This window comes from Pristiophorus japonicus, chromosome 12 (assembly GCF_044704955.1).
Source record: "Pristiophorus japonicus isolate sPriJap1 chromosome 12, sPriJap1.hap1, whole genome shotgun sequence".
NCBI lineage: Eukaryota > Metazoa > Chordata > Chondrichthyes > Pristiophoridae > Pristiophorus > Pristiophorus japonicus.
Genome location: NC_091988.1, coordinates 56,562,818 through 56,587,482, shown reverse-complemented (window position 1 = coordinate 56,587,482; position 24,665 = coordinate 56,562,818). Strand labels below are relative to the sequence as shown.

Below are 24,665 nucleotides of genomic sequence, written 5' to 3'. Positions count from 1 at the left end.
GAAGGGGCAAATGATATTTGCATTAATTAGAACATAAGAACATAAGAAATAGGAGCAGGAGTAGGCCATTTTGCCCCTCAAGCCTGCTCTGCCATTCAATAAGATCATGGCTGATTTGATCTTGGCCTCATTTCCACTTTCTTGCCTGTTCCCCATAACCCTCGACTCCCCTGTAGTTCAAAAATCGGTCTATCTCCACCTTAAATATATTCAATGACTCAGCCTCTCCAGCTCTCTGGGGCAGAGAACTCCAAAGATTCACAACCCTCTGAGAGAAGAAATTCCTCCTCATCTCGTTTTAAATGGGCGGCCCCTTATTCTGAAACTATGGTCCTAGTTCTAGAAACTGTCCTTTAAACAAAAGGCCAAGACTCAGCTTTTTCAACAATTTCTGCCTCGTGAGTTTAAACCCTTGCTCCCAAAACTTTGACACTCGATAACCCAGCAGTCTGAAGTCAAGCACACTCACCAAAGTATTTTATTTAAGAATTTATTTTTTGTGAGGGCTTTTTTAAAAAGTTATTTTCATACCCCTTCTTGGTTTCACCCTGCTGTGCTCATTTCCTCCATTGCGAGCCACATGTTGTCTCCCGTACCAGTACAGGTGAGATTGGTAATTCGGTCGCTAAGCAATCACGACATGATTTGAACCCACGTCCTGAGCACTTTGTTGTTCCAGGGAGCTGTACCACTCTACCTGAGAAACATTTCATTTTATGAAGTTGGTCTTCCTCAAAATTCAAGAAAAAAATTAAAATTGTTCACGTGGCAGTCGATTCTACATTTTGACTTGGTCCAACTTTAATTTTTCTTGGAGATGGAGGAATTAATTTATTCGATTTTAACGTGTTTCAAAGATCAGAGGTTGGAGCAATCTCAGAAACTCGCTTGTGCTGTGATGCCTCTGATTATTGTTGTCAGATTATTATTGTTGGATGTTGGAGAGAAACCCAGATGTGAACGGCAAGGGCTCGTGTCCACCACTTCATGCAGTTCACCAGAAAACCCCAAGGTGGCCCATCAACTGATCTGACAAAGAAGCATGGAATGAATGCGGAGGAGAGTCGGTCAAAGCTGTGATTTGAACCTGGATCAACAGCATGGGAGGTTAATGTTTCCCTGTGAAGGATCTACCAGTCTACCTGTGAAAAAGACGTGGTGTCCTCTGGGTACCAGGCAGTGTGCCAGCACCCTACCACTCAATAGCACAGCTTATCAGAGTGCCACACCTTTGATGAGTCTGCCTTTCAACATGATTTAAACTCTGATGGGAAATGGATGGTATTGTGATTAGATTGCTGGCCCTTTCACCTTAGTAACCTGGGTTTCAATCTAGCCCAGACTGATGACATGGATGTTTCCTCTGTCTGGCAGCTGTAAGGACCATGAGTGAACTGAGCTTGTGCCACCTTAATCCGATTTCTAATGCGTTCAGTTTCATAGTACCATAACTGGCCTTAATGTGTCAAAAGTGGTCGATGCAAGAAATATAGGGGGAGAAATTCATGAGCGCTAACTTTTAAAAGTTGAAAAAATTAGCGGCAAGCGCTAATGCTTTTCAACGTTAAAAAAATTCAGTGTTTGCGCTTCAGGAAGGATGTGGAGCGCTAAATCAGGCGGGACGGTAGGTGTGCAGCGCTTCACAATGGGCCGTGCAACACTGCCGCGTTCAGAGGCTCTTTCCCTCCCTTAAAGGGAAGTTCCATTGCTGCAGGCTCTGTATTAGGACCAGTGAGCTGGTCCCCAATGGCAGCCGCAATCCGGCTTGATCAGCCCCATGCACTGCAGAAGAGCGTCGGGCTGATGGATCGCAGCCAAAGAGGATTCCAAAAAATTTGAAAAACAACAGTTCAAAAATGTTTCCACTTACCTCGGCCACCTCCCCTTTAAATTTCGTCCTCGAAGCGCCCGGCCTCCCGATCAATCCCTCCTACAGCTGCTGGTGTTTTCGCTCAGCGATGCTGCAGGGGGCGGAACTGAAGTTCGGGTCCCGGGCGCTACCGGGGTGATGTGCATGGCGATGTCGATACGATCTCCGGGCGAAGGAGATTGAGGCGCGATGTTCTACCGCTGCCACAAACCTCTCAGGTAAGTTAGCGGGAGTTGTTAATCTCGCTGCGCCCGGTTGGTAAGTGGTTAGTACCTCGTTATCGCCCCTCCCGGAGGCGATAATAGAAGGTGCTAATTTCTAGGCCTAAGTGTCACAGTGGTGCAGTAGGGTGTGCTGTAATGAGACGGGGTTAAAGCACAGTATTGAGGCAAAAGAAAGGGAGCTATCGTGTAGGGTAGAAAATCCAGTCTATATTTATCTTTATAATTGACGTGAGTGCTTGATGTAGAAATTGGGTGACAGAAGGGGAAGCACATATCATTCCTTGTTCCAACACCTCTTATTTTGATGAGCACAAAGATAATAATAAAAATCAAAGTAGAATTAAGTCAAGGCTTGTCTTACGTTTCTCAAAATCTTTATGCAAACGCTGTCCACAAAGTTGACAGGACTAAAGTCGAGTATAAGGGAATGAACATCTGGTTTTTGAAGCCCAAGAGCCTCTAGACTCTGCTCCTCTGGCTTCTTGCTGACTTTAGGCGTTGAGTCGAGGCCCGAATCCATTTCTATGCTGATAGAGTTGTCATTACCAACATTCTCGATGATGGTGGCTGGGCCATCTGTTCCTGATTCAAAGTCTTTTGGTTTCTAGAGAGATTAATTTTTTTGTATTTAAAAAAAAACACTTATAACATGCAACGTCTTATAGTACATTGAATATTCCACAGTCGTAACAACGTAAGGAGATAGGAGGGAGTAAAGGAGCTTCGGCATATCCATGTCACCCATTTCATTGGGTCCATATGCAGGAAAACCGCAGACCTTTTCTGCCTAGTGATTAGCACATATGCCTTTAATCGTTCAAAACTTAAAAAAAAAACAATATAATCTGGCTTAATTCAATAGTTTCATCAAAGTATTATTAATGTCAACAAGTCACCTCATTGTATTCCCTATTGTACTGAAAATATTAGGTGAGATAGCAGTTACTATTAGAACATTGCTACATATAACATTTGAAGACAGGCGGTCTTGTTATGTGGAGCACCATTATGCCAATGCTGTAAGAGAGCAGTCGGATGTGGATTTGCACTTGTGATTCTTCCTTGTATGGTCACCAGTCTCATAGCTGGATCAATCTAGGCAAATATTGAATAGAAGAGAGCTACTGTTATGATTTGGGCAATCCCCAACTATTTTTTTCCAATCTTCCACCCTGTAAAGTCCTGTCCCTGCAGTACAGACTCACACGAGGCACATGCTGAAGTCAAGGTCACTCAGGACTTGCACCTTTATTACACAGCTCTCGAATGGCACACTTGACTGAGACCTGCCTTTATATACCTGTGTGGAACAGGTATATCCAGTGTCTCCTGCAAGTGCACCCCTGGTGGTAAGGTAAGCTTGTGGTTACAGGTCATATCTGGTTACAGTCATGTATAGCATGGTAAGATACAGTTATGTACAGTAGTGTGAGATACATGACATCACCCTCCCCCAAGGTCTTATTGTCTTTATAGGTTCCATCTCTCAGGTGGTCTACGCTCTCGCATGGTGCGTCTTAGTTGTGGTTCAGTTGTTTGCCCTGGTGCCTGTTTTTCTTTCGGTGTGATTGCTGGTATCTCGCCTGGACTGTCTGTTTCATTCAGTATGATTGTTGGTGTCTCGCCTGGGCTGTCTGTTGGGATTGCCCTTTCCTCAGGTTGTTCCACCTGTCTGTCCACCAGGTGTGGTGTGAGTTCCACATTGTAGTCTGTCTCTGGTTCAGCAGTGTTGTTGGTGAATCTACTTTTGACTTGGTCTACATGCCTCCGGCAGGTTTGGCCATTGTCCATTTGTACCACCAGTAGCCTGTTTCCTTCCTTGCCTGTTACTGTCCCTGCAAGCCATTTGGGATCCCTGCCATAGTTTAGCACAAACACTTTGTCCTCTATCTCATTCCACCACCCCCTCGAATTTCGGTCATGGTACTCGGTTAGCTTACGGCACTTTGCCTCAACGATTTCATGCATGTCTGGGAGGATTAATGAGAGCCTTGACTTTAAGGTCCGCTTCATCAATAGTTGCGCGGGGGGGGATCTCAGTCAGTGAGTGCGAACGAGATCTGTATGCCAGCAGCAGTCGCGACAGGCAGCCCTGCAGCGTGGGACCTTGCATTTTGATGATTTGCATTGCTCTCTCCGCCTGGCCGTTGGAGGCCGGCTTGAATGGTGCCGTCTTAACATGGTTTATGCCGTGGTCACTTATGAAATCTTGGAATTCTGCACTGGTGAAGCACGGACCATTATCACTGACCAATATGTCAGGAATTCCGTGCATTGCAAACATAGTTTCAAGGCTCTCCATAGTGGTGGAGGTGGTGCTCGAGTTTAAAATGGTGCATTTGATCCACTTTGAAAATGCATTTACAACTACGAGGAACATTTTGCCCATGAATGGGCCCGCATTGTCTACGTGCACCCGCGACCACGGTTTGGTGGGCCAGGGCCAGGGGCTCAGGGGGGCCTCCCTGGTGGCATTACTGAGTTGGGCACAAATGGTGCACCGTCGGACACAGAGCTCCAAGTCCGCATCAATGCCAGGCCACCAGACGTGGGATCTGGCTATGGCCTTCATGAGAACAATCCCCGGGTGCTCGCGGTGGAGCTCCCGGACAAATGCCTCTCTGCCTCGCAGAGGCATACCTACTTGGCTGCCCCACATGAGGCAGTCTGTTTGTAGGGACAGCTCATGCATGCGCCTATGGAAAGGTTTGATCTCCGCAGGGCAGGCATCGCGAGCCTCTGCCCAGTCGCCAGTTAAGACACATCTTTTTACTAAGGATAACGTGGGGTCGCTGGTCATCCAGGCTCTGATTTGGCGAGCCATCATGGGCGAACCTGTGGACTCAAAGGCATTGATTGCCATGACTATCTCACAGTCCTGTTCATCAGACCCTTCCATGGTCACCAGGGGTAGCCTGCTAAGAGCGTCGGCACAGTTGTCTGTGCCTGATCTGTGCCTTATGGTGTAGTCGTAAGATGCCAGCATGAGTGCCCACCGTTGAATGCTCGCCGAGGCGTTGGCAGTTATTGCCTTGCTCTCGGATAGTAGGGACATGAGGGGCTTGTGGTCGGTTTCTAAAGCGAACTTGGCCCCGAAAAGGTATTGGGGCATCTTTTTGACACCGTACACGCACACGAGCGCCTCCTTCTCCACCATTCCGTACCCGCGCTCCGCTCCCGAAAGTGACCTGGAGGCATAAGCTATGGGTTGTAATTTACCCGCACCATTGACATGTTGTAAAACGCACCCGACCCCATACGCTGATGCATCACATGTGAGAACTAGCTTTTTACCTGGATCAAAGAAAGCCAAAATACTGTTGGAACACAGAAGGTTGCGTGCCTTATTGAAGGCGCGTTCCTGGGCGTTCCCCCAAAACCAATCGCACCCCTTCCTGAGTAGCACGTGGAGAGGCTCCAGCAGCGTGCTTAAGTTCTGCATAAAGTTCCCAAAGTAACTGAGTAGCCCGAGAAAGGCGCGCAGTTCTGAGACATTCCAGGGCCTGGGTGCCAGGCGAATTGCTTCGGTTTTGAATTCTGTTGGGCGGATTCCATCTGCGGCAATCCTTCTGCCCAAAAATTCAACCTTGGGCGCGAGAAACAGGCACTTGGATTTCTTAACTCTTAGGCCGACCCGATTCAACCGCTTTAGTACTTCCTCCAAATTACGGAGATAGGAGTCGGTGTCCCTGCCCGTGATAAGTATGTTGTCTTGAAATACAACCGTCCCCGGGATAGACTTGAGCAGACTCTCCATGTTGCGCTGGAATATGGCAGCTGCCGGCCTGATGCCGAATGGGCATCGATTGTACATGAAAAGGCCTCGATGTGGGTTGATGGTGGTGAGTAGCTTAGACTTTTCGGTCAGTTCTTGCGTCATATATGCAGATGTGAGATCTAGTTTTGAGAAAAGTTTTCCTCCAGCCAATGTGGCAAATAGGTCTTCCGCTCTGGGCAGTGGGTATTGGTCCTGTAGGGAGACTCTGTTTATGGTAAATTTGTAATCCCCACAGATTCGTATGGATCCATCAGGCTTCATGGCTGGGACAATGGGACTCGCCCAGTCGCTAAATTCCACGGGTGAGATAATGCCTTCCTGCAGAAGCCTGTCCAGTTCATGTTCAATCTTTTCCCTCATCACATAGGGCACAGCTCTAGCCTTGTGATGGACCGGTCTAGCATCCTGTGTGATGTAGATTTTGACTTTAGCCCCTTTGAAGGTGCCCACACCTGGCTGAAAGAGATGTTCAAATCGACTTAGAACTGTTGAGCAGGAGGTCCGTTCCTCTGACGACATGGCATGAACATCATCCCATTTCCAATTTAGTTTTGCCAGCCAGCTTCTCCCCAGCAGTGCTGGGAGATCTCCGGGGGAAATCCAGAGGGGAAGTCGGTTCACTGTCCCTTTGTGTGTGACTAAGAGCATGGCGCTGCCAAGGACTGGGACGATTTCTTTGGTATAGGTCCTTAGTTTGGTGTCGACCCTTGTGAGTTTTGGTCTGTCGCTTTTGTGCGGTCATAGCTGTTCAAATTGTTGAGCGCTCGAGAGATTGACTCGCTCCCGTATCCAGCTCCATGTTGACGGATATCCTGTTGAGTAGGACCCTCATCATTATTGGAGGCGTCTTGTTGTAAGAGCAGTGGCCATTGAGCTGTACATCGGTGTCCCGGGTACTGTCCCCACCGTCTTCTGGTCCACTTTCCGACCCTTCCGATTCGTATACCAGCCGAGCTGCTGTTTTTCTGCACATGCGGGCCAGATATCCTGTATAGTTGCAGTTTCTGAAAACGGCATGCTGAAATCACCGCCCCTTGATGAGTGCCTTCCCCCACATCTCCAGCACAGACCGCTTCCATTGTTTCCAAAGGATGAGCTGCGATTGGCTGATCTCTCTTGAGCTTCTCTCAGTTTGTAGTTGATTGCTTGCATTGTGGGTTGATGGGGTGTGAACGGCCGTTCATGTGGCCCTTGATGGCTTCTGGCACCACTGCCTGCTGTTGAGGGCCTGCTTTCCTGCCTTTGTCTGTGTGTGGGGGTAGCAGCTTGTTTCACGCTGTGAACCCCTTGTTCCGATGTTTCGTTAGTTGTTGTACCCGCAGTATAGATCAACCTCGTTTCTTCTTCTCCTGCCAAGAATGTCTGTGCAACCAGTGCTGCTGCCTCTAGGGTCAAGTTCTTGGTTTCTATGAGCTTTTGGAATATGCCTGCATGGCCTATTCCTTCAATAAAAAAGTCTCTCAGTACTTATCTGCTTAGTTCATCGGAGAACTCACATAAGCTAGCCATCCTCCGAAGTTCCGCCACAAAGTCAGGTATGCTTTGGCCCACACAGCATCTGTAGTTGTAGAACCTGTGTCTGGCCATGTGTAGGATGCTTGCTGGCTTCTGGTGGTCTCTTACCAGTGTGCTCAACTCTTCAAATGACTTGCTTGCTGGTTTCTCGGGTGCCAGCAGGTCCTTCATTCAGGCATATGTTTTCGAGCCACAGCTGGTCAAGAGATGGGCTCTTCTCTTGTCTGCCTTATCGTCGCCTAACCAGTCTTTGGTTACAAAACTTTGCTGGAGTCTTTCTATAAAGTCCTCCCAATTATCTCCAGCATTGTATTTTTCATCTGAGCCGTTGGTCGCCATTCTGTGGGTTCTGTAATCCCATAACTCGTCGCCACTGTAAAGTCCTGTCCCTGCAGTACAGACTCACACGAGGCACATGCTGAAGTCAAGTTCACTCAGGACCTGCATCTTTATTACACAGCTCTTGAATGGCACACTTGCCTGAGACCTATCTTTATATACCTGTGTGGAACAGGTATATCCAGTGTCTCCTGCAAGTGCACCCCTGGTGGTAAGGTAAGCTTGTGGTTACAGGTAATATCTGGTTACAATCATGTATAGCATGGTAAGATACAGTTATGTACAGTAGTGTGAGATACATGACACACCCAATGTTCCATAGGTCAGCTGTCACTGAAAGGTGGCCTCATGCACAGATTAACGAGAATAGCATGTCACAGGAAAGCACCACAATGACAAACCATACGAGTCAAGCTGAGAACTATGAATCAAGTTCATTAAATAATATTAAACAGAAGCAAGTTCAAGCACAGCAGATTTAGCTGGATCATAATACTTACCTTGAGTTAAAATATTTGCTTCAAAACAATAAAAGTCCCAAGCAGGTAGAATGAGGAGAGACAATACATGCTAAATTTTAAACGGGATGCAAGAACAAAGAGACCTGGGGGCGCTTGTGCTCAAATCTTTGAAGGTGGCAGGGCAGGTTAACAAAGCAGTTAATAAAGCACACGGGATCCTGGGCTTTAAAATAGAGGCATAGAGTACTAAACCTATGAAAAACACTAGTTCGGCCCCAGCTGGAGTATTGTGTTCAATTCTGGGTACCACACTTTAGGAAGGATTTCAAGGCTTTGGAGAGGGTACTGATGAGATTTACTAAAACATAAAAAAAAAACATTTGTTCCTAGGATGTGGGCGGTTCTGGCGAGGCCGGCATTTACTGCCCTGAGAAGGTGGTGATGAGCTGCCACCTTGAACCGCTGCAGTCCGTGTGGTAAAGGTACTCCGCAATGCTTTTAAGGAGGGATTTCCTGGATTTTAACCTAGCGATGATGAAGGAATGCCTATATATTTCCAAGTCAGAATAGTGTGTAACTTGGAGGAGAACTTGCAGGTGATGGTGTTCCCATGCGTCTGCTGCCCTTGTCCTTCCAGGTGGTAGAGTTCGCGGGTTTGGGAGGCGCTGTCGAAAAAGCCTTGGTTCCAAGGATGAGGGATTACAGTTACGTGGATAAACTAGAGAAGCCGGGGTTGTTCTCCTTAGAGCAGAGGCGGCTAAGAGGAGATTTGTTAGAGCTGTTTAAAACCACAAAGGGTTTAGATAGAGTAAATGAAGAGAACCTGTCTCCGACAGCTGAAGGGTCGATAACCAGAGGGCACAGATTTAAGGTAATTGGCAAAAGAACCAGAGGCGACATTAGGAAAGACTTTTTTACACAACGAGTGGTTAGGATTTGGAATGCACTGCCTGATAGAGTGGTAGATATAGATTCAATAGTAGCCTTCAAAGGGGAATTGGATAAATATTTGAAGGGGGAAAAGTTGCAGGGATATGGAGCAAGAGCGTGGGAGTGGGACTAAATGGATTAGGCTGTAAGTGTAGGAAGGTGACTGAGGATTAATATTAATTATTTCTATTACCTGGGTGGATTTTGTCTCTTCCCACAGTTGCTAAGCAATCCCCACAAACAGGATGAATCACTTCCTTTATGGAAGCTTTGTGTTTTCCCCACCTTCCCTCTAGAAAATTACGCAGCCAGCCCTCCTAGAAACCAGACAAAGCAGGCACTTTTAGAATTGCTGCAATAATGCCATGCTATAAACATTCATTTAAAAAATAATGGGGCCGAACTTGGTCAAGGCCTCCACCCACCCAAGTGCCGCCCAAAGTGCCGCCAATGGCCGGCGAGGTACCGGACGGTGCTTTCGGCAGGGTTTTCATCAAAGGTCGGCAGGTGGCAAATCAACGACGTACGTTGCCAATCTGGGTGGCAACGGGCGGGAGGCCTCATTCTCGGCGGCAGTGGTGCTTGCTGCCCAAGTGCTGCTGAGGATGGAGTCGGGCCCACGGAGGGTCGAAGACCTGAAAATAAAAATCATCACCCAAAAAAAAACGTCTGAGGACCTTCAGGGGACCCCATCCAGGTAAGTACCTGTAAAGAAATAATTTAAAAACATTCCACTTACCTTTTTTAAAGGATCTTGACACTCACCATTCGGGACAGAGCAGCCTCCACACAGCGGTCCACCGCCGGCTCCCGCCGACTCCCGCCTGCACCAATCTGGTATCTCGGCGGGCGGGAGTCTACTTACGCGCATCGGCTGTCAGCTGACATTGGCGGGCACTTCCCGGCGGCTCCCCCCTCCCACCTGCTCCAGGCCTTGGCGAAAGTGGCACTGGGCGGTTCGAGCAGAGGAATGTTGGCGGCAGTAGGCAGCAGTGGGCGGTAAGTTCACCAAAATCGGCCGCAATATCTAGAGAGTCTTACAACTGGAAACAAGTTTTTCCTTCAAGTCTGTCACAGGTACATCCCCATAGGATAAGAGCGAATAGTATAGATGCATTAAAGGGGAGGCTAGACAAGCATATGAGGAAGGGGGAATAGAGGATTATGCTGATAGATTTAGAGAGGAAAGATGGGAGGAGGCTCATAAGAACATAAGAAATAGGAGCAGAAGTAGGCCATATGGCCCCTCGAGCCTGCTCCGCCATTTAATACGATCATGGCTGATCCGATCATGGACTCAGGTCTACTTCCCTGCCTGCTCTCCATAACCCTTTATCCCCTTGTCTATTTCTGTCTATTTCTGTCTTAAATTTATTCAATGTCCACAGCTCTCTGAGCCAGCGAATTCCACAGATTTACAACCCTCTGAGAGAAGAAATTTCTCCTCATCTCAGTTTTAAATGGGCTCGAGTGGAGCATAAACGCCGGCATGGACTGGTTGGACCAAATGGTCTGTTTCTGTGCCATGTATACTATGTAAAAGAGACAAAGTCCTTGGGATAAGGTGGTAGCTTTTCTAGATCAGTAGGGGGAAGGAGTAGGACTAATTGGATAGCCCTTGCAAAGAGCTGGCACAGGCACGGTGGGCTGCAGGGCCTCCTCTTGTGCTGCAAGATTCAATGAGGAATCTAGCAGCTGCTTAGTGAACAAGAAGAGATCTATAGCAGGGCACGTTCTTAACCAAGGAATGCTGTATGTGCTAAACCTATTTTGGGTGGAGGCAGTCACAAAGCATTCCCAGGGCCTGGCTACCAGTGAAGAACATGACAATGAAACCGGATATGTTTCTCATGGCACCCTTCAAGGACAACCTCAAAGCCCCCTTGATAAAGTGCAACATCCCCACCAGCACCTGGGAATCCCTGGCCCACGACCGCCCAAAGTGGAGGAAGAGCATCCGGGAGGACGCTGAGCACCTCGAGTCCCATCGCCGAGAACAAGTAGAAACCAAGCGCAGACAGCGGAAGGAGCGTGCATCAGCCCAGACTCCCCATCCACCCTTTCCTTCAACCACTGTCTGCCCCACCTGTGACAGAGACTGTAATTCCCGCATTGAACTTCTCAGTCACCTGAGAACTCGCTTTTAGATTGGAAGTAAGTCATCCTCGACTCCAAGGGACTGCCTGTGATGATGATGATGTTTTCATGAGTGTTTCAGAACAAAGGCCCAGAAAGAAGATAATAAAACAGTATTTGAAAAAATGGAGAAGCAGCTGTGAGGAAATCAGAGAACCATTTGTTTGTCTCAGCTGAGTGGGACATTTCTACCTTTTGCGCTTTCTTGGCTTTTTTCTTGTCCCGCTTCTCCTGTTTTTTCAGCTTCTGCTTGAGTTTCGTGATCCTTTTCTTCTTTTTCGAAATTAAGCCAGAGACATTAATTCCAGACTGCAGGCAAATCACAGTAAAAAGGGTTATTAAGCCAGTGCAACATTATTGATGCTGGGTCTTGACAGAGATGAGGATTTGTTAAAGCCAGTAAGTGTGATATTTTCAGAGAAAATTGTCAACATGGTGCACAGGTCCTTTTTGATCTCAGGATGTGGGCGACACTGTTAAGGCTGCATTCATTGCCCACCAGGAGGTGCTGGAGGTCCTTCTCCTTGAACCATGTGGAGATTGTGCTCCCATATGTGGAGATCCGGCTGCCACAATGGTGTTAGGTAGGGAATTCCATGACATTGATGAAGGAACGGCAATGCATGTCCAAGTCAGGATAGTGGGCAACTTGAAGGGGAATTTGGAAGGGGATGATGTTCCCTTTGTTGTACTAATTGTCACATGATCCTTGCTGATGCTCAGGAGGAACATGGATATGTATTATAGAATCATAGAAATTTATGGCACAGAAGGAGGCCATTTGCCCCATCGTTGCGCTAGTCGAAAAACAGCTATCCAGCCTAATCCCACTTTCCAGCTCGTAGTCCGTAGCCTTGTAGGTTAAAGCACTTCAAGTGCACAACCAAGTACTTTTTAAATGTGATGAGGATTTCTGCTTCTACCACCCTTTCAGGCAGTGAGTTCCAGACCCCCTATGTGATTTTAAACACCTGGAATCAGCTCCCAATGCAGCCATGATCTTAAATCAGGGCTTAATACATGCAGAATGTATGGGAGTCACCACAAGTAGCTGAAATAAAACATTAACCAAGAATGTCCAATGTGCAATCTTTACTAAATTTTATCTGGATGAAGCGAAAAAGCAGATTATAGCACTGTACACTGGAAAAACCAAGCTGGTTGGAATCAGATTCTGATGCTCAAAATTTATTGGTTTCAAACTATATTCCATGCACTGCTTCAGAAATGAGGAAACTAGGGCTTAGAAGTAGCACAGCATATCTGTGCTACCCACAGATTAGTAAAGTATTGAGCAGAGGCAGAATGGTTTCCACAGGGGGATGGGATTATCTAATATGGAATTAAACTGCGTCACTCTAGCGCATTTCATTGCGGTTTTCTCAAGGCCAGCATTATGAATGCGTGCCAATATTGGTGTGACTCTGTACCCGTAATTAATTCTCCTGATTGTTTCTTCATCAGGGGAGTTATCCCCGGTGTCCTGGCCAACGTAACAAAAAAACAGATTATCTGGTCATTATCACATTGCTGTTTGTGGGAGTTTGCTGTGTGCAAATTGGTTGCCACGTTTCCCACTGAGAGCGTGCAGAAATCAAGTGCAGGCAGCGGAAAGAGCGTGCGGCAAATCTGTCCCACCCTCCCTCACCCTCAACAACTATCTGCCCCACCTGTGACAGAGTCTGTGGCTCTCGTATTGGATTGTTCAGCCACCTAAGAGTGGCAGCAAGTCTTCCTCGATTCCGAGGGACTACCTATGATGATGGTGACACTTCAAAAGTACTTCATTGGCTGTAAAGCGCTTTGAGAAATCTGGTGGTCATGAAAGGCGCTATATAAATGCAAGTCTTTCTTTCTTTTGAACTGGAAATGTTTGTATGATTGACCGTGAACAAGACAATTGATGAGTACACACTGCGCATTCTGAAGCTCTGCAGTCTTTGGTATGTTGTTACTAACTAAACTAAATAATGAACTGCACCGAGAGGAGAATAGATTAACTAATTTTCTCAGTAAAGGGATGGTGTGTATTCTATTGGGCAAAAATTCTTTCGAATCTCAAGTCCTGCCTGCACCTTGTAAATTTTCTTCCAATTTATATCCTCCAGTTCTGCACTCCCAATCCAAGTTAAATATCTTGCATGCATCTACGTTGTCCATTCTTCTCAGCATTTAAAACACGTCTCACATCTCATCCCAAATCTTCTTTCCCTCCAATAAAAACAGGTTCAGTTCTGCAAGTCTCCCTTCCGAACATAAAACCAGTGTAATGTCTGTAAGCTTGTAATGTTTGTAGCTCCACACTGTGGATGTGGACGTATTGTGTACTGCAAGTGCATAGTTAATCATTAAACAGAACTAGGCAGTTTCCGGAGACTTCCGAGAGAGCTGCCTCCATGTTAGGAGCTGTGTGTGCTTGTGCTCTGTGAATATATCACAACCTGAAGAATCGTTCTTGCACACTTATCTGAAAGCACTATAATGAACCAATGTCACTTCGAAGGTTGGGTGATTTCAGTTTGATCCACTCTGGAGAGAGTGTCTGTCTGGAGACCGCACCACAGTGGAAGCAGAGATGTGTCCTTGCTTTGCTGATGGTCAGAAGTTTCCCTTCTCCTCATGAATGAAACATTAAAAATAGTGGAGCTTTGAATCCATTTTCTTACCATCTGCTTCAGTGCTTCTTCATACAACTCAGCGTTGGCAAAGTACATGGTCGCAGATGACTGGAAGATTTTGATCCCTGGAATTTCTTTTGCCTGAAAAGAAATCCAAATCAGGTTACAGACATTTGGGGCAGGGATTTTAATTGGGATTAGGCTTTGGGTGTGCTGGGTGACTGTTGAATCCTTCCGATGTCATCAGTTTGAAGCCAGGGTTGTTTTAACTCCTGGGCTTCATTTGCATCAGACTGCCAGCTGCCCTTCTGAAATGGGCAGAAAGAGTCTATTGCCTGACTTCAGGCAGGTCAAAATCATAGGGCCCAGAGGCCACCCGCTGGCAACAAGGTATGTAATGGAGCAGGAGCAAGATCGGGACCATCACAAAGATGGGAAGTTCTACGGGGTGGGGGGGGGGGGAGCTCGGGGCAGCATAGACCTCGACTTTCTTTGTGAAGTCAGGAAGAGCGTCCCTGCTCCTCCTGGCCCCACTGAGGACATTTTTTGACTTAGAGGGCCTCCTTAACTTCCCCGCCAACTTTTATTGAGCAGGGTGCCTGCGGTGGGTGGCCCACTCAGTAGGCTGTTAAAATGCCATGGAGATCCTAATATCATCATGGGACCCCGATTTCCATGTATTAATGAGGCTCCAGCCTGAGTCAGGCAGTCGCCATGGCTGCCTAAAAGAAGGACTCATTTAAGATGGCCTGATTGGGGACAGGGTGGTAAGTCTTTGCACAGCCATTTTAACTCCTAGTTCCCGCCAGCCAGGGTGAGTTAAAATCCCTCTTTTTAGACAGGGGTATATCACTAATTTTTTCAAATAGATATGACCTCCTAAGTTACAATGTACAGATCTAGCGAATTGAATTTTCCCACTTTGCAAAATATACTTTTTGCCAATGTTACCTCAGAACCAGCTTCAAAGAAGCACAAAGAGCAGCTGTCCTTATTGCCTCTTGGAGTGAGATTGTGAAATAGCTTTTGCCACGAACTGTACTAATACTGTTAGAATCATAGAATCATACACCTTAAAAGGAGGCCATTTGGCTCATCGGCCTGTGCCGACTCTTTGAAAATGCTATCCAATTAGTCATACTCCCCTGCTCTTTCCCCATTGTCCTACAAATTCCTCCTTTTCAAGTATATAGCCAATTCCCTTTTGAAAGTTACTATTAAATCTGCTTCCACCACCCTTTCAAGTTATACATTCCAGATCAAAGCAACTTACTGCATTAAAAAAATTCTCCTCATCTCCCCCTGGATTTTTTTGCCAATTATCTTAAATCTGTGTCCTTTGGTTACCAACCTTCTGCCAGTGGAAACAGTTTCTTCCAATCTACTCTAGTAAAACCCCTCATAATTTTGAGCATCTCTATCAAATCTCCCCTTAAACTTCTCTGCTCTTTGGTTGTGTTTCTTTCAGGGCCATCCTATCTATTCGTGAGACCTAACATTTTTTCTGTATGTCTATGCTTGAATTGACTCTTATAGATGAAAGGAATTGTTCTAGCTGACAATCCCACTCATCTCCCAAGCCCCAAAGATTCACCGATTTACCAACAAACATTTTTTAACGTGTTACTGTCATTGCATTTGGGATCTTTCCACACGTTCCTCACTCCTATTGCCTGCTCATAGAATCATATAAATTTACAGCATGGAAGGAGGCCATTTCAGCCCATTGTGTCTGCACCAGCTGACCAAGAGCTATCCAGCCTAATCCCACTTTCCAGCTCTTGGTCTGTAGCCCTGTAGGTTATGGCACTTTAAGTGCACATCCAAGTACCTTTTAAATGTGGTGAAGGTTTCTACCTCTATCACCCTTTCAAGCAGTGTGTTCCAGATCCCGACCACCCTCTGAGTGAAGAAATTTCCCCTCAAATTCCCTCTAAACCTACTATCAATTACTTCAAATCTATGCCTGCTGGTTGTTGACCCCTCTGCTAAGGGAAATAGATCCTTCCTATCCAGTCTATCTAGGCCCCTCATAATTTTATACACCTCAATAAGGACTCTCCTCAGCCTCTTCAACAACCCCAGCCTATCCAACCTTTCCTCATAGCTAAAATGCTGTCTGTGGGCATTTCCACAATTCTCTGTCACCCTGCTCACCTATCCTTTTATTATACTTCTCTCAAGCGAACATTCAGATTGTTGTTGTGAATACTGATCACACTACCTCATCAAACTGCTTGATGTCTCTGTAGATATCGGTCTTCGGAACCTGTCCCAGAATAGAATATTTGGGTCTGGAAAAAAACACAGGATACTCAAATCTGAGAGAAATTGAATACAAATTTGAAAAAATGTTAAAATAACCAAGCAGAATAGACAAGACATTCCTTCTGCTTTAGTTGACTAAATTTGATCGGGTGACTGTCTGATCCCTTACTGGAAGTATCGGTGCAATCCAAGTTGGTTTTGTTATCTGTAATTGTGATAGTACACTTATGTTCTTATGTTCTTATTATCTTACATTATGGGTGCAGGATTCCAGGCATGACTATTGCCATATTGCTGTCATACATTGCAGCAAAGGACTTGAAGCAACAAAGCTCCATAAGCTGCCCAGGTCTATTAGAATGACAAATAATGCTAATAGTTATAGGAAGTACTAATGCTGTCTCATGTTGGTATTATAATATTAGATGCAATTTTATTTATTATGTTGCCGGCATAATCTACTGATGCAATCTCAGCCGTGGCTCAATAGTAGCTCTCTTGCCTTTGAGGCAGAAGGCTGTGGGTTCAAACCCCCCCCAGATGTTTGAGCACAACATTTAGGGTGACACTTCAGTGCAGTGCTGTGGGAGTGTGGCACTATCAGAGGTGCCAAAATTTGGAGCGAGCCTTTGGCTCAGTGGTAGCATTGCTACTTCTGAGTTCAGAAACTGCAGGGTTCAAAGCCCACTCCAGACAGTTCCTGGTGAGTGAGGACTGGAACTCTGGCTCTGAATTCTGGGTTGACATTCACTGGGATACGTGCATCATATTGGTTGTGGGAGCCCACAAAAAGCTCCCGCCATGTCGGACAAATCACCCTATCGGCTGGTATAATGTCCATTACAACCATGGAAGGAGTGTTCTCTTTGTGGCCTGTCAGATTGATAGTCAACCTGCAAATCCTTCCGCTATTCTCCAAGGGACAAAAAGGGAAGACTTGCATTTATATAGCCCCTTTCACAAACACCGGATGTACCAAAGCACTTTACAGCCAAGGAAGTACTTTTTGAAGTGTAGTCACTGTTATAATGTAGGAAACAGCAGCCAAATTTGCACTCAGCAAGGTCCCATAAACAGCAATGCGATAATGACTACGTTGAGTGAGGGATAAAAATTGGTCAGGACACTGGGGATAACTCCCCTGCTCTTCTTTGAAAAAATGCCATGGGATCTTTCATGTTCACCTGAGAGGGAAGACAGGACCTCGGGTTAACGCCTCATCTGAAAGACGGCACCTCCGACAGTGCAGCACTCCCTCAGCACTGCACTGGAGTGTCAGCCTAGATTTTTGTGCTCCAGTCTCTGGAGTGGGACTCAAACCCAAAACCTCCTGACTCAGTGGCGAGAGTGCTACCCACTGAGCCACAGAAGATTGTGAAGGTACAAAAATTAAATAACTCAATCTTCTGATGGAAATATTTCTGACCGCAAGAGGACTTACATGGCCGGAAATAAATGGAAGTATTCGCTATTGTCCGTAGCATGGTTTTAACTTTCACTTACATTTTATTGCATCCTAATAAAAGCTGTTCTGGACAAAATATAAGTACAGAGGACGGGAAAGGACAAATAATGCAACAGAAAAGTCAGTGGAGCACATATTTATGGCTCAAGTTACTACTCACAGTTGTGTCTGGAAGATCACAGTAAGCAATGCAAACGCTATGGAGGCAACTAGTCCAAGATCCATACCTAATAGTACTGTGAAAATCAGAGTGACGATCCAAACAATCTACAACAGCAATGCGATAGGGGAAGTATTAGGAAGATTTCACAAGTTCGATGTAGGGAGTAGAAAACTCAAATATTGCAAGGGTAGGTACCGAAAAGGGACAAGCAGCCAGCTTGTTACATACTTTGGGCTCAAAAATCTATGGGCACATTCCTGCCATATCTTCAATAGGAATATGCCAAAAGGGCTGGAAATTGGGTCGGCACCCGGATATGTTGGGTTACAGCCTTGCATGGGAATTCCCGCTCGGATTTGTGGGGGTAGAGCTTCCACCTTCCCCAAACACAGTTAACGGCGTAGGAAGTGGCTTGGCCAGGATGGGTACTTTCAGTGCCGACATCCCGGGCCTCTTCGATGACCGGTGCTCAGTCAATAGCAGACATCAGGCCTCCATTGGAGGCTGTGCAGCAAACTTGGGCAACCAGGCCCTGACTGAAGATAGGGTAATTTTTTTGTGACATTACAAAGTGGGTGTCAAAAAGTCACTCACTTCTTTCTTGGGATGGGGAGAAGGGGCCTGATTCTTCCCCAGAAGAGCTGTTGTATGGAGCCTCTGGGACGAATGTTGCCAAACCCCTAGATTACCCTGGAGTCTTCACTAACCACGGCCTAATCTCCAGAACACTGTTACAAGTGACCCAAGAGAAAAATCATTGCAGCAATCAAAAATTGCGTTTCTAAAAAAAAATTCTTTGAACTCTCTTGTCCACTGGTTAGAAAACTATTGGGGGCGTGGGAGGGGGGGGGGGGTGAAATTGCCCCTTCTTATAGCCCCGTTAGTGTCTTTAGGTGGCGCTAATGTGCGCAATGGCGTTTTTGCCCTGGGAAGGGAGGCGTGCCTCCAGGTAAATTGCCCTGGAGGTTTGGAGCATGCTGTCCCGGCAGTGCCGCGCCCCGCGATTAGCGCCCCGGGCCGGCGCGCACTGGCAAAGGCTGTTTGACAGACAATCAAGAATCATCCAATCAAGTAATCACTTTCTGATTGGTGGAGGAAGGCAGTGCACCACGAGGGTGTGAATATGTCGGACAATCATCGGCGAGAGTGTGGGAACAGGGCAGCTGGAAGCAGGAGGCCAGGGTTGGCAACCCTATCTGCAGCAAGGTGGATGCCCTCATGGCTCGAGCACTCACCACTGATTGGGTATTAAAATGATCTCTCCCTAACCTCGTGAACTTTGGCGGGGTCCGTGACAAAACTCTCAAGTGGGCACATCCCAGCACTCATGCCAGAATGTGCCTCACGTATATTTTTGGCCGCTCCGCCTTATTATTGTTCTTTCCCATTTTTTCTTTGTTTCCCTTCGTCCCTCTTTTCCTGAAAGTGGTGAGTCATGTCTGAACATGGTTCCCTGGGTGGTAGGAGCTGTCTGGTCCCTTGCCCAGGTAATTGTTATTCATGTGTGATCCTGAACAGTGAGTGTCAGGAAGCTGTTTGACCTTGGGGGATCCCTATGCTGTTCTCAGCCAGCATTTACGCACATGAACTTGCTGCAGAGACGACCGTTAGTGATCAGGAGTAGCAGTCCTAGCTGATCTTTTTTCTCCTCCCTCTTTAACCTGAAAGCCAATTGTAGTGTCACATTGCCACAATCGGTGGAATTTGGCTAACTCAGCATAGATGAGGGATGAAATGTGGAATATTCTTGGTCCTTATGACTCAGTGCTACACCATTTCATGTGTAAACTACCGAGTGTGTAAAGCACGGAGATAATCTAAGCATAGTCCTTACTACTAGGGGGATCAAGGGGTATGGCGAGAAAGCAGGAATGGGGTACTGAAGTTGCATGTTCAGCCATGAACTCACTGAATGGCGGTGCAGGCTCGAAGGGCCGAATGGCCTACTCCTGCACCTATTTTCTATTCTACTTCTCTCTTTCTAGATCCAACATGACAAACATAGAAACATAGAACCATACCATGATGCAGATTCTATCAATTCAATTATTTCTAGAAACTATGGTCTCGAGGGACGTGTACCTGCCAGGATGCATGGACCTCCACCGCTGCCCCTGCCAAAGTTCACAGGGTGAGAGAGAGGGGCCTGCTCAAACAGGCCTTTTGTAGTTTTGGGGACACGTCTGTGGTCCTCCCCCACCCAGTCATGAAGACCCTGGAAACTAGTCAGGAAGCTGGCTAGCACAAGATTCACTTAAAAAAGAAATTAAAATAAAATTACTGAACACTGCATTTTTTTGGCTTCCAGGACCAGTCTCTGGTCTGGCCTGGACCCGCCAGGTAGGCCTCACCTGCCCCTTTTAGCCAGGTGCGCCTGGGCATACCTGCCCGCAATGTTCTGCTGTATCCCAGCAGAGGGTTTCCGAGTTGGAACTCCCAGTTTAGGAAGTCACCCTCATCTCCCCATCCACCCCACCGCCTCCCCGCACACACAATTGATTTATGGACCCCACAATTCCTCAGCATGAAAGGACATTGTTGAAGTAGATGGGAAACTTTACTTTAAAAAAAAATTGTTCAGGGATGTGGGCGTCGCTGGCAAGGCCGGCATTTATTGTCCATTCCTAACTACCCTTGAGAAGGTGGTGGTGAGCCGTCTTCTTCAACCGCTGCAGTCCGTGTGGTGAAGGTACTCCCATAGTGCTGTTGGGGAGGGGTTCCAGGATTTTGACCCAGTGACAATGAAGGAACGACGATATATTTCCAAGTCAGGATGGTGTGCAACTTGGGAGGGGAATTTGCCGGTGATGGTGCTCCCATGCGCCTGCTGCCCTTGTCCTTCTAGGTGGTAGAGGTCATGGATTTGGGAGGTGCTGCCGAAGAAGCTTTGGCGAGTTGCTGCATTGTATCGTTTCGATGGTACACATTGCAGCCACAGTGCGCCAGTGGTGGAGGGAGTGAATGTTGAAGGTGGTGGATGGGGTGCCAATCAAGCGGGCTGCTTTGTCCTGGATGGTGTCGAGCTTCTTGATTGTTGCGGGAGCTGCATTCATCCAGGCAAGTGGAGAGTATTCCATCACACTCCTGACTTGTGCCTTGTAGATAGTGGAAAGGCTTTGGGGAGTCAGGAGGTGAGACACTCGCTGCAAAATACCTGCGTTAGAGTGGCACTAACATCAGGAAATTTTACATACTGCAAAGTTTTCAGTGACATGGATATCCAGTCAACATATTTGCTCTCAGTGTAAATAGGTATACCATTTAGCAGTTATCTGGATTCTTACCAGATCAATTTTGTTTGTTTTCCAGAAATGGCAAATATCGGTGAACTGTCCAAACATCCCTTTGAGATTGATGATGACAATCGCTGATAAAACTGCCTGCATGAGGAAAACACAGACATTAAACTTAGCACAACCCTCGTGTTCAATTTCTATCTATCCATCCAACTATCTATAAATATTGACTAAATATTATTACTTCAATTTCCCAAATCGCAAACCTTGTGGAGATTTTAGAAACTAAATCTTATGATTACAGGGTATCTTCAAGTGAAGTCCATCCTCAGTCACTTCGAAAGTAAAACAATGAGAATGAGAGCAAGTGAAGTCAGGGAGTTAAATATAAATCAATACAATCTAATTATTTCTGAGCTCACTGATCTCGCTATTTTCTCCTCTTTGTCTCTCTGAGCATCTCCTATGACTGAGTGGGCGGGCTGCTTGCAGTTGTCCGTCACTGCCGATCCGCACCAGCTGCAAGGAACTCTGGGAGAGTCCGAATGCGTCTTCCACTGATTTTGCTTTCCACCTGTATGAGGAGACACTTGGGGGACAAAGTTCTGAAGTTCACCTTTGAATGCTTAATGCACTTTGTGCCCATATATTTTAAATGGGCTAGCACAGGTGTAAAGAATAGCATTCACTGGAATATAGCATGAGCACGTTACATTTCTGTGTGTGAACTTCGTCCATCAGAAGTTCTACCCTCCAGCCTCCAGCTAGTGCACGAGACTGGGCACGCAATAAAATGAGGAGTGGGAAGGAGACATATAACCTTGTTGGCCACCATGTATTGGTATTCCAATACATCCCGCCACGGTGCCACCTAGCAATAGAATCTCTGTGTACAAGTGAGAGGGCAATCACGCCAAATGGGTTTCCCCAACTTCGTGCAGCTACAGTGATTCTGTGATACGGATACATTCCATACAAAAGTTACAGTTCCATCCATCACTCTCTCTTGCTTCTCCCCTGGAATACCATCCTGGAGAACTTAGAAACATAGAAACCTATATTGCAAAAGGAGGCCATTTTGGCCCATCATGTCCATACCGGCTGACAAAGAGCCGCACAGCCCTCGGTCAACAGCCCTGAAGGTTACATATAAACCTATGAAAAGTGAACAATGGCGGAAAGGTAAAGAGCACCCAGCCCAAACAGTCTGCTCCTCACAACTGAGTCACCCCTTACACTAAAACATTCTACACTCCACCCCAACTGGAGCCATGTGATCTCTTGAGAGAGGCAAAAACCAGATAAAAACCCAGGCCAATTTAGGGGAAAAAATCTGGGAAAATTCCTCTCCGACCCATCCAGGCGATCACCCTGGCCGGATTCGATTCCTTACAAGAGGTTATCCAGTCTAATCCCAATTACCAGCTCTAGTTCCGTAACCCTTCAGGTTATGGCACTTTAAGTGTCCATCCAACCATCTTTTAAATGTGGTGAGGGTTTCTGCATCCACAACTCTTCGAGGCAGTGAGTTCCAGATCCCCACAACCCTCTGCGTAAAGAAGCCCCCCCCTCATATCCCCTCTGCACCTTCCACCAACCACCTTAAAACTATGCCTCCTTGTAATAGACCCCTCCACCAATGGAAGTAGGCCCTTGCTAGCCACTATATCCAGGTCCCTCAATATTTTGCACACCTCAACTTGTGGAGATTTTAGCTGTCTTCAGCGTAGCAAAGAGGAACACAGATCAGATCCATCCATTTTGATTGAGTCTCCTCTGAAGTGGTTAGGTAAAAGTATCTACCAACAGACATGGCCTGTGCGTGCATGTGAATGTGTCTCACCCAAGACTGATGATTCGTTAACCACAATGGTAATAAACGCAACAATATCTGATACATTTATTAAATTCTGTCTTCCAATATAACAGCTAGCACTTTCTTGGACATAGCTAAGCTACTGATGTAATTGGAGGAAGTGACATACCTTGGGTAGTTGGCTGAAGAGCGCTCCAACCTCCAGAATAATCACCAACATAACAACACAAGACACTGCCGCAGCCAGCTGTAACAAACATATTCAGGGTCAGCCAAAGAGACACACATTTCCTTCACTGACTGATATCAGAAAATGATTAGATTATGGCTTAACCGTTGTAAATATTATTGGCCTGTGTGAGAATGTGATATTTCATTAAAAATAGCAGCAACATGGACACCAGAAATTAGTATAAACCAGAATTTGATATCAAGCTATTAATATGAGAAATAGATGAAGATGGAACCATGTGAAGTAGTGGAAGGATTCGCAGGCTGATTAACATAGAAACATAGAAATTAGGTGCAGGAGTAGGCCATTCGGCCATTCGAGCCTGCACCACCATTCAATAAGACCATGGCCGATCATTCAACCTCAGTACCCCTTTCCTGCTTTTTCTCCATACCCCTTCATCGCTTTGGCCGTAAGGGCCATATCTAACTCCCTTTTCAATATATCTAACGAATTGGCCTCAACAACTTTCTGCGGTAGAGAATTCCACAGGTTAATCACTCTCTGAGTGAAGAAGTTTCTCCTCATCTCGGTCCTAAATGGCTTACCCCTTATTCTTAGACTGTGACCCATGGTTCTGGAACTCCCCAGCAATGGGAACATTCTTCCTGTCTCTAACCTGTCCAATCCCGTCAGAATTTTATATGTTTCTATGAGATCTCCTCTCATTCTTCGAAACTCCTGTGGATACAAGCCCAGTTGATCCAGTCTCTCCTCATATGTCAGTCCTGCCATCCCGGGAATCAATCTGGTGAACCTTCGCTGTACTCCCTCAATAGCAAGAACATCCTTCCTCAGATTAGGGGACCAAAACTGAACACAATACTCAAAAGGTGTGATCTCATCAAGGCTCTGTACAACTGCAGTAAGACTTCCCTGCTCCTATACTCAAATCCTCTAGCTATGAAGGTCAACATGCCATTTGCCTTCTTCACCGCCTGCTGTACCTGCATGCCAACCTTCAATGACTGATGTACCATGACACCCCGGTCTCGTTGCACCTCCCCTTTTCCTAATCTGTCACCATTCAGATAATATTCTGTCTTCCTGTTTTTGCCACTAAAGTGGATAACCTCACATTTATCCACATTATACTGCATCTGCCATGCATTTGCCCAGTCACCTAACATATCCAAGTCACCCTGCAGTCTCTTAGCATCCTCCTCACAGCTCACACCGCCACCCAGTTTAGTGTCATCTGCAAACTTGGAGATATTACATTCAATTCCTTCATCTAAATCATTGATGTACATTGTAAATAGCTGGGGTCCCAGTACTGAACCCTGCGGCACCCCACTGGTCACTGCCTGACATTCTGAAAAGGACCCATTTATTCCGACTCTCTGCTTCCTGTCTGCCAACCAGTTCTTTATCCACGTCAATACATTACCCCCAATATCATTAATTTTGCACACTAATCTCTTGCGTGGGACCTTGTCAAAAACCTTTTGAAAGTCCAAATACACCACATCCACCGGTTCTCCCTTGTCCACTCTACTAGTTACATTCCTCAAAAAATTCTAGAAGATTTGTCAAGCATGATTTCCCTTTCATAAATCCATGCTGACTTGGACCGATCCTGTAACTGCTTTCCAAATGCGCTACTATTTCATC

The 24,665-nt window shown here is 46.3% G+C and overlaps 1 protein-coding gene across 1 annotated transcript in view; it reads right to left on the bottom strand.

The window, feature by feature from the left end:
* slc26a6 (solute carrier family 26 member 6) overlaps nt 1-24,665 on the bottom strand; it is a 154,136-nt gene that overhangs the window by 14,529 nt on the left and 114,942 nt on the right. Inside the window, exons 11-18 of the mRNA XM_070894916.1 lie at nt 22,989-23,066; nt 21,052-21,147; nt 17,765-17,871; nt 16,096-16,165; nt 13,920-14,012; nt 11,446-11,562; nt 9,011-9,023; nt 2,456-2,676 (exon numbers count right to left, since the gene is read on the bottom strand). Of these exons, the coding sequence (XP_070751017.1) occupies nt 2,456-2,676; nt 9,011-9,023; nt 11,446-11,562; nt 13,920-14,012; nt 16,096-16,165; nt 17,765-17,871; nt 21,052-21,147; nt 22,989-23,066 (795 nt within the window). The remainder of the gene's footprint in view (nt 1-2,455; nt 2,677-9,010; nt 9,024-11,445; nt 11,563-13,919; nt 14,013-16,095; nt 16,166-17,764; nt 17,872-21,051; nt 21,148-22,988; nt 23,067-24,665) is intronic.